The sequence below is a fragment of the Pyxicephalus adspersus genome, chromosome 10 (genome assembly GCF_032062135.1).
Source record: "Pyxicephalus adspersus chromosome 10, UCB_Pads_2.0, whole genome shotgun sequence".
Taxonomy (NCBI): domain Eukaryota; kingdom Metazoa; phylum Chordata; class Amphibia; order Anura; family Pyxicephalidae; genus Pyxicephalus; species Pyxicephalus adspersus.
Genome location: NC_092867.1, coordinates 59,692,317 through 59,702,592, shown reverse-complemented (window position 1 = coordinate 59,702,592; position 10,276 = coordinate 59,692,317). Strand labels below are relative to the sequence as shown.

General features: G+C 42.0%; 1 protein-coding gene and 1 pseudogene across 1 annotated transcript; both read left to right on the top strand.

The window, feature by feature from the left end:
• LOC140338912 (uncharacterized) overlaps positions 1-2,632 on the top strand; it is a 14,361-nt pseudogene extending 11,729 nt beyond the window's left edge.
• A 5,245-nt stretch (positions 2,633-7,877) lies between these two features.
• Positions 7,878-10,276, top strand: LOC140339079 (uncharacterized). The gene is made up of 2 exons (XM_072423628.1): positions 7,878-8,010; positions 9,013-10,276. Exons 1-2 carry the CDS (start codon positions 7,884-7,886, stop codon positions 10,146-10,148), a joined length of 1,263 nt encoding a protein of 420 aa, XP_072279729.1. The 5' UTR covers positions 7,878-7,883; the 3' UTR covers positions 10,149-10,276.

The window sequence follows — 10,276 nt, the reverse complement described above, 5'->3', positions numbered from 1 at the left end:
GTACCCCCATATCACCTCACAATAGGAGTGCACCCATCACCTGTCTCTCCTCCTCCTGTACCCCCATATCACCTCACAATAGGAGTGCACCCATCACCTGTCTCTCCTCCTCCTGTACCCCCATATCACCTCACAATAGGAGTGCACCCCATCACCTGTCTCACCCCCTCCTGTACCCCCATATCACCTCACAATAGGAGTGCACCCCATCACCTGTCTCTCCACTCCTGTACCTCCATATCACCTTACATAACTACCAGTGCGCCCTATAATAAGAATATGAGACCCCAGAATTAACGTGCCAGTTTATAATACGTATATCACACAGAAACATTCCTGTTTTTCCTATGTGAGGAGACTGAGAAACCATTTTTCCTGCCTTCCAAATGCAGTTTCCCGGGCTTTAAGTATGATCCGTGAAGCCCCGACCACTTCCGGTTTTCTGGTTGCCGTCACTTCCGGTTATCAAGGTGCAGTCACTTCCTGGTCCTTTTACTGGATGGGAACTAGCTGCTAATGCAAAATAGGAGGTAATAAAACACCAATAGACAAAACCTAACTTGGAGACATTTATTTATCTTTTATAAAGTCCTATTTTGTATAACACTCAGTCCAAAGTGTGAAAACATATTATTATTCATCTACAACAAGGAGCCTTCAATACAGATCACATGGCCACTTCAACAAGAATGGTGGAGCACAGGAATCAAAGGGCAGAGAGGATATTGGACCTCGCCCTGGAGATCATCTACCAGAAGTGACTGAAGCTAATGTGACCTTGAATACAAGAACTTTGCGGAGACATTGCACTACAAGACTATAGTGACAAAAGCTACTGTTCACTTATCATAGGGGAATATTGTTATGCACAAGAAAAAGAACTGCTAACCATCACTTCTTACCTCAGACTGCCCTCTCTCCTCCCCACTTATACACGCATCCTTCTCACACAGAAGCAGCCAGCCTTTGCGATTGACTAGTAGATCGCGATCAACATTTTAGGCACTCCTACTGTACACCATATGAAAGCTCTCCAGTCACTGTGTTCCCATGTGATTTGGGTGTCTCCTTTATCTGGTTTGTATTCATATTTTGGTGTTCTGGTTGCTGCCAATTCCATGTCAGAGCCGTGTCAGACAACATATGTGTCTCCAGAAGACATGGACAATACTGATAACATTGATGTATAAATTGTCTCCACAGATGGACATTATATCCCGAATACCTCGGAGGGACATCTTATATCTTCAGATTATAATGACATCACACAATCTTCTCCAGGAGTAAATCCCATTCCTCAGAGTACACATCACAGACCTCACCATTTGCAGAAGAGTGAATCAATAAATCCCTCTAATCCTGAGCAATCTTCTGACCAACCACATATTGTTACCTCTAATATTCATCTAAGATTTCACAGTGGGAAGCAACCAAAGGATTTATTTAACACTCAGGTGTCCTTTATAAGCCTCGCTGAAGATCACACAGGGGAAAGTTCATTGTCCAGTTTAGAGTGCGGGAAATCGCTCACTGAAAACAAAGGTCTTCTAAGACACCAGGGAATTCACACAAGTGAGCGGCCATATTCATGTACCGAGTGTGGGAAATCTTTTATTAGGAAAGAACACCTAAATAAACATCAGAGGTGTCACACGGGTGAGCGTCCCTTTTCATGTTTAGAATGTGGTAAAAGTTTCACTGAAAAAGCAATACTTCGCGTACATCAGAGAATTCACACGGGTGAACGTCCTTTTTCATGTTCAGAATGTGGAAAGTGTTTCTCTGAGAAAGGAAAACTTAATTTACATCAAAGAATTCACACTGGTGAGCGTCCGTATGCTTGTTCAGAGTGTGGAAAATGTTTCTCTGCGAAAGGAAAACTTAATTTACATCAAAGAAGTCACACTGGTGAGCGTCCGTTTGCTTGTTTAGAGTGTGGAAAAACTTTTAATCAGAAAGTACACCTCCTGAAACACCACAGATGTCACACAGGTGAACTTCCATATTTGGGCTCTGTCTGAGGGAAATGTTTCATTGAAAAAAACGCTCTTCTTATCCACCAGAGAATTCACACAGGTGAACGTCCTTATTAATGTTAAGAATGTGGGAAATGTTTTATTCAGGTAGGAAACTTTCTAAAACACCAGAGAAATCACACGGGTGAACGTCCATTTTCATGTTCAATATGGAGATAGTTTCAGTGGGAAAAAAGTATTACATCTACACCAGAGTAGTCAGGTGAGCAGCCGTTTTCATGTTCGGAGTGTGGGAAAAGTTTTTTTCATACAGGAGAGCTTTGTAGACACCAGAGAAGTCACGCTAATGAGCATTCATATCCATGCCCTGATTGTGGAAAAAGTTTTACTGAGAATTGTGCATTTTTTACTCACGCACAAGATAATTCACACAAGTAAACGTCCCTTTTCATGTTCAATGTGTGGAAAATCTTTTAACCAGAAAGGAAACCTTCTTAGACACCAGAAATTCACAAAGAAGATGTCATACGGGTGAGCATCTGTTTTCATGTTCATCCCTACTCATGTCCAGATGCAGGAAATATTTTATTCAGAAAAATTCTCACCGGAGAATTCATACGGAGGAGCGCCCTTATACATGTTCTGAGTGTGGGAAATGTTTCCATGAACAGTGGGACAGGGAGGTTGTTAGATTGAAAGTGCTCTAGTGGACCATTGACCAAGGAGAAAGACAGGGAATATCAGAGGAGAAATGTTGGCCTCTTGAACCTCTTTTTTCAGCTTTACTAACTACATAACTTCTGTTAACACTTTCTTTAAGGAGTTTGAGTTGGTAGAAAGGAAAATGGAAATATCATCCTAACCTACAAGACTTTTGAAGAGTAGTAAGCCTACTTTAGGCTTCTGACAGAAGATCGGGTCAAGATCCTGGTTGGACATTAAAGGTTCATATGTAGGGTCCATCATCAAACTAAAATGATTCAATAATTGATTGGCAAGTCCTCCCTGTTGTTGGAGGTCTAGGTGAGCCATGAACGACCAGGATAGACAACCACTATTGTGAGGGCCCAAGACCAGCTATCTTTAGACCAACATGGTCAAATATTTTTTGACAACCTATCAGGGGAACCTGATTTTGTTTCCTCCCACTCCATAAAACAAGTTTACATTTTACTTCAGAATAACAAATTTGGAACTAGACTAGCACATGGAATGGGCTCTGGGTAGGATCTGTGGTGACACATTCAGTGATATTTGATGTTCTTCCCATATTTGTAATGTTTTGGCCTTTTGCTTATTATTATTTTTATGTTTTTGTTGTTGTGTCCCATAAATGGACAATATATTTGGAACATCTCAGATTGACATCCTTTTGTATTTCCAGATTATGACATTACACAACCTTCCCACACACTTAATCCCATTCCTCATAATACACATCACAGATCTCACAACAGATCTCATCAATGGATGCCCCTGAGGAATCTTCTGACCAATCACATGCTGTTACTTCAGTTGTCCAGATAAGTTCCCACAGTGTGGAATTCGGAAGGAGCCTTCATTGGGGACAGTTCAATGGGAGGTTTAGAGTGTGGGAAATCTTTCACTAAAAGGCAGTAAATGTTTTAGCAAGAAAGGAGTCTTCCTTAATCACCAGAGAACTCATACGGGTGAGCATCCTTATTCATTTTTGGAATGCAGGAAATCCTTTAATCGGAAAAGAAACCTACTTAAACATGTTCTGATTCACAAAGGAGAGCGTCCCTATTCATGTCCAGAGTGTGGGAAATCTTTAATTCAAAAGGTGTAACTTAATAGACATCAGAGAATTCACACAGGACAGCGTCCTTTCTTATGTTCAGAGTGTGGGAAAGGTTTTACTGGGATGAGAACTCTTCTTTATATTCGGACTGTGTCAGAGGCATTCTTTGGCCTAAAGTGATTTTTCACAGCTAGAAATGTCTATAGGGCGTCTACGTGAGTAGAACATCCTGCACTATGTTTTTTATTATTACAGGTGCTCTGAGTTGAGGCTTCCGCTGCTTCTTCCATTTCTAAGTCCAGCAATGAGACCTGCTCCAGTTCCTTGTTAGTAGGATGATTAGGAGACCTTCAGACCATGTGCATCCAGAAATTCTAGAGATTGAAGTTGGCTGGAGGACTTTTGTGCCTCCAAGGGGCCTATATGGATTCAGTTATGGTCATATGGCCCCTTGTGGACATAAACAACACACAAATAGCACAAATTGGGTAATCCATTGACAAATATAGCAATATGTGGGGAACACAATGGTAAGTGTGACAGGAGCTGGGCAATGAAGGGAAGGGTAACACACAAGCCATCAGTATGATAGTTGGGGCTACAAATGGGCAATCATGATATTGTAAGGATAACCATACCAATACACAAGCAACTTTGGCATGCCATAGCTAATACACAACATCCAACCTGGACTTCATCAATGGACCTTAAAAGTTGCTCCTGGCTGTTGAACTTTATTGCTCTTTGGTTTACTGCTTATTTTTTTGAGGGGGCAATTTAAATGATTAATAAAAGTATTTTTTTAATTTAAAGATTAATAAATCACTTAGTGACCAATACATATCTCCAATCTTATTGTGTGTGAAATTCCCCCACCTACTAGATTGTAAGTTCTTCGGGGCAGGGTCCTCTCCTCCTGTATCACTGTCTGTATTAGTCTGTCATTTGCAATCCCTATTTAATGTACAGTGCTATGTCCCCAACAAATGAGGAGATACTGTACACCATATGAGAGGTCCATCTCCAGTCACTGTGTCCCCATGTGATTTGGGTGTCGACTTTATCCATGTCAGAGCTCTTAATGTTTAGTGTCAGACAACAGATGTGACTCCTAAATACAAAACATGAAGAATACTGATAAGAACATTGTTGTATAAATTGTCTCACAGATGGACATCTGGACAATCACCATAGAAGTCACACAGGTGAGTGCACCTATGTGTGCTTAATGTGTTGAAATGGTTTCATTGAGACTTATTTTATGCCAATATAGAATTCACACAGGTGAACGTCCTTGGGCTACATGCTAACGGCAAGGAACAGGAGACAACCAAAGAGCTGGGAGAAAAATACCTAAACCAGTGCCAGCAGCAGGAAAAGTTTTGGCCCTGCCATGTAGACTACCCTGTTTCACCGATTATAAGGCACTGTCTTATATTTTTTGAAATGCCAAAATATGCCCTAGGTCTTATTTTCAGGGGGATGTCCTATTTTCCCATGAAGAGGACTACAGTACACATTTATTGTTGAAAATCACTCATGTGCCATTGATTGTCCCCTTCTGATCACTCATGTGCTATTCATATTCCCCTTCTGATCACTCATGTGCCATTCATACCGTATTCCCCTTCTGATCACTCAAGTGCCATTCATATTCCCCTTCTGATCACTCATGTTCCATTCATATTCCCCTTCTGATCACTCTGTGCCATTGATTGTCCCCCTCTGTTCACTGACTTACCTTTTTTTCTACTGTACGGCCGGGTAACTCCGTTAGGGCAGGGATCAGCAGCTTGCTTCCTGGTGCAGAATTGCGGGGGCGCATGTGCCGGCTTGTTACTTTCAGTTTCACTGTGCACTGCAGCCAGCATCGAGGAGACACACATAGGATCAGGTATCGGAGGATGTCTTATTCACGAGTGACTGCCTTATTTTATTTATTTTAGCAAAAATCGGGGGTGGCTTATTTGATGGGGTTGCCTTATAATCGGGGAAACACGGTATGAGTGGCTTCTATACTTAGCAGTCTGGCCTTGTAGCACCGGGATCCCTGGTTCATATCTGGGCCACAACGTTATTGGTATGGATTTTGTATGTTCTCCGATTTCTAATTTGTGAAGGATAGCTATGGACGTGACTATAGACTCAGTCACGTCCATAGCTATGATGAGTCCATAGCTATGATCAGTGCCGTGCAGTTCGTTGTACGTTGCTCATTCTTTAGTCCTATTGGTCCCAATATACAATACACCTGAACGTAACCTAGGCAGCCCTTTCTGAAGTTTAAATTTAGCAAAGTAGGCAGATGATATTTATATTTACCCCATGATAGCACTAATCAGTGAAACCTACAGACAGGAAGTGATGGTGCTGATAGTAGATAAATATGGGAAGTGATGTCACATAAGAACTTCCTGGCAGGAGGGAAACTGAAAGTAGACATTGCTGGAAGTGGAAGCAGAGGAGGTAATACCATAAAGTTTGATTTTTACACTCAATAACCCCCATTCCATCATTTCCATCCTCTGTAATTACTGAGATGTCTGGTATTATTACTAATATTACTCAAAGCGCTGTATGCTTTCATTATACTTTTTCATTGGCTGGGGAGAATAAATGGGTTTTTGGTTGTTCTTTGAAGATCTCGAATGATGAAAGGGGAGCGAGTTTCATACCCCTCCTATTGTGTGCTACTTCCCCCTCCTCTTAGATTGTAAGCTCCTCTGGACAGGGTTCTTTCCTACTCCTGTGTCATTGTTTGTATCTCCTATTTGCTACCCCTATTGAATGTACAGCACTGCATAATATGTTGGCACTATTTAAATACTGCATATTACAGTTGGAGCTGCAAAGGCCTTGGCCCCCTGTGGTTTTAGGTGGTTTCCTGGGAATTATCAAGCTTGACATATTTGCAGAACCCTAGGTGTATTTGGCGGGGGAACAGTTCTTGTAGGTCCTCCAGGTACCAGGGACCCTAGTTCTTCAAAGTTTTCAAGATCAGCAGACACATCTTTAATAGTTTCTCCAATAGTGAAGGGCTTGTACAGCCGGGGTGATGTGTGAGAAATGAGGGGACATTCTTCAATATCTGTAGGGGGTTCTGGTGACCCTCTCAACAAGGAATTGGGGGACATAATTAATTTGTTTGGTCTTCAGCTGGAACAAGGATAAATAATGAGGATTTGACAACAGCTAATACTTGCTGTCTAAACTTTGGCTTTCCAATAAATGTCACCCCAAGCTACATACGGAGACTTTGTACTACAAGGTGCCTCCAATTGTTGGGTTGAAGTGAGAAGACTTTTGTCATTTAGAGTGCAAAACTATGCACAACAGGGATTGGATATGGATGCCAGGGACAATATGCTATGCATAGATCCCGAATCATAGGATTCACCCACACCAATACAATAAGTTTTGCTTGAACCATGGAGAGGGCTCCACCAACAACAACTATTCATCCAGTTTTGAAGGTCGCCTGGTGAGGTGTTGATGGGTCCTTGGGAGACAAGTATTGGTATATTGTGCACACAGCAATGATATTCTAGCCCATGATTCTAGAATATATATACCATTGATAGTATGTAAATCTGTGTTTCTTGACCTTTTTAATATGGGGGAACCCTTAAAATAACCTTCAGGTCTTGGGGAACCCCTTCTATAATTATTATATGGACAGCTCCCAGTACATTAATATGGTGGGCAGTAAGAATAAATCCACTTACATTACTGGCCAGCGGGAACAATGTCACCCAAAAAGATCAAAGGTGGGGATGCACAAATGGCTTTTTGAGGAACCCCCTAGCAATCTTTGGAGGAACCCTGGTTGGGAAACACTGCTGTAGACTGTAAATAGTAAAGACCATTGCACACAGCTGGGACATTTAGCAGTTGTACTCCTGTTCCTCTGAGGACCTTTTCATCTTAGCAGTCTTGGGCTTTTGGTGGCTAGAACCTTAACCCCACACCTATAATCCTAACCCGCAAGCTCATGACTCTAGTTCCCAGGATCTCATTGTCCCATGGCCACACAACAAGCAGTCAGGGTGGTGAGAGCTAGGGCTCGGCATATGATAGGAAATCAAATAGAAAATTTCATCATAAGATCTTCTTTAATCTTATTCTTCTTTCAGATTGAGAATCTGATGGATATAAAAGTTGGAGTTAAGGACGCTGGAGATCCATCTGTGAAGGATGATCGGCAATACATGAAAAAGGGTGGAAGAATAGGGACATTCATAGAGAAGGACGCTCCTACACAGCTCAGCACAGGTCAGCCATATTGTATTCTTCTGTCTTTGTTAGTTTGCTCTGAATCCTCTACAGTAGGATGATATCAGGTGGTATCGGCCAATAATAGGTCGATAATAGTCCCCACTGCCTAATGAATGTGGAAAGAGCATCTACGATAGGTCAAGAAGCTACCATACTCTTTACTGCAGTGTTTCTCAATCTTTTTAACATGGGGAACCCCTTGAAAAAACTTTCAGGTCTTCAGGGAACCCATTCCATGACTTCTATAGCCTCTTACATAGCTGATCAGTGGGAAGAATGTCACCTTTACAGATAGCCAAAAGGATCATTGGTGTTCTGAGTGTCACAAATTGCTCGTTACTCAAGAAACCCCTACCAACTTCTGGAGGAACCCTGGTTGAGAAACACTGCATACTTTTGCATCAAGGAGTATGGTAGACGCAGAATAGAAGGAAAACCTCTTCCATCTCCTATAAACAACCACTCAACTGTATCCCTTGCAGGATTCTGGGCTGAGAAGGCAGAAGGTTCAGTGGAGCAGATTTTCAAAACCACCACTTGCTTTTGTCAAGATGCCTTTGTCAGACACCAGTGTTCTCCCCGACCCCTTTTAGCTGGGTGCACCGCCCGGCACTTTTTTTTGGGTGGTTACTGAAGAGACAGAGGCTGACACCCAGCTTTAGAAAAAAATCTGTTTATGACCTTTGAGTGCAGATCTTACGTTTGGCTCTACAAGCAATGGCCCTACGCCGAGGTAGGGCCCAGTACTGGAAGATGATTGCACAAAATTGCAGTTAATGTCATTGTTAATGGTATTTTTGTGAACTTCCCACCCTGGCAGGGTTTTTGGGTCATCCTTGGTGAAGATGGTCCACTTGATCCTCCTTCAGGCACAAAGGGTCGGTGGGAAGGATTTTCCCGTAGTGAAAGGACCAATCATCTCTCAGGTTTGCTGTCCTGGAAGATACCAAGAAATATAACTATGGTGGAGTCCAACTAGAATTTCTTTCTATTTTTCAGGACATGCAATGCAGGAACCTTTGGAGACCATCAGCTCACCTATGGATAGACCGTCGAATGCCTCTGAGCACTCCGGTATGAGGGATGGAGCCGGAATTCCAGAGAAGACATTTTCTTGTGCAGACTGTGGGGAAAGTTTTAGCTGTGAACAAAGTCTTATTGTACATCAAAGATCTCACACAAGGAAGAAGTCATATTCCTGCTCCAAGTGCGGAAAAACCTTTTCAAAACAAGCCAATCTTTCTATCCATATGAAACGGCACTTGCGGGTGAAGAAGTATTCCTGTCCTAAGTGCACAAATTGTTATCAACGCAAATTAGATCTTCTCCAACATCAGCAATCTCACAAAAAGAAGAAGACGCCCTTTTCGTGTCCTGAATGCGGGAAATTGTTTTCACAGAAGTCCAGGCTTTCTGCACATCTTATATGCCACACGGGCGAGAAGCCATTTTCCTGCTCCGAATGCGGAAAAAGTTTTGCACGAAAAGCTACACTGGTCGTACATCAAAGATATCATACCGGGGAAAAACCATATTACTGTCCTGAATGTGGGAAAAGTTTTGTGCAAAAAACAGAATTAGTTATACATCAATTATCACACAAGGTGAAGAAGCCATTTTCCTGCTCTAAATGCAGGAAACGTTTTTCACTACAAGTAGAACTAACCATACATGAAAGAAGCCACATGGGTGAGAAGCCATATACCTGTGCTGCGTGCAAAGAAAGTTTTCAATGGAAATCAGATCTGGTGAGACATCAAAAACTTCACACAGGTGAGAGACTTTTTTCCTGCTCTGAATGTGGGAAAAGTTTTATTTATAAATCACAACTAATTGTACATCAGAGATCTCATACGGGGGAGAAGCCATATCTCTGCCCTATTTGTGGGAAAGGTTTTATACAAAAATCAGCAGTTACTGCACATCTTAGATTTCACACCGGGGAGAAGCCATATTCTTGTCCTGAGTGTGGGAAAGGCTTTTCATATAAATCGGCAGTAGCTATACATCTAAGATCTCACACTGGGGAGAAGCCATTTTCCTGTGCTGAATGCGGGAAATGTTTTTCCACAAAAATAAATCTACTCCGTCATCAAAGAATTCATGCAAAGGCCAAATTACTGCCTTCAGCATGAAGACATTAACTTGTCGGACATTGAAGATTTCTCCCACAAGTGCTATCCGTGTTTTAGGTTTTTACTAGCCCCATTTTTACAGATCCCAGAAGCCTTTTGGAGGCAACTGTTTTAAAGACACTTTCTGC

Excerpts from the sequence above, each read along its gene's own strand:
- LOC140339079 (XM_072423628.1), top strand. The coding sequence starts at position 7,884 with ATGGATATAAAAGTTGGAGTTAAGGACGCTGGAGATCCATCTGTGAAG. Across the intron at positions 8,011-9,012 it reads TCCTACACAGCTCAGCACAG|GACATGCAATGCAGGAACCT; the intron begins GTCAGCCATATT and ends TCTATTTTTCAG.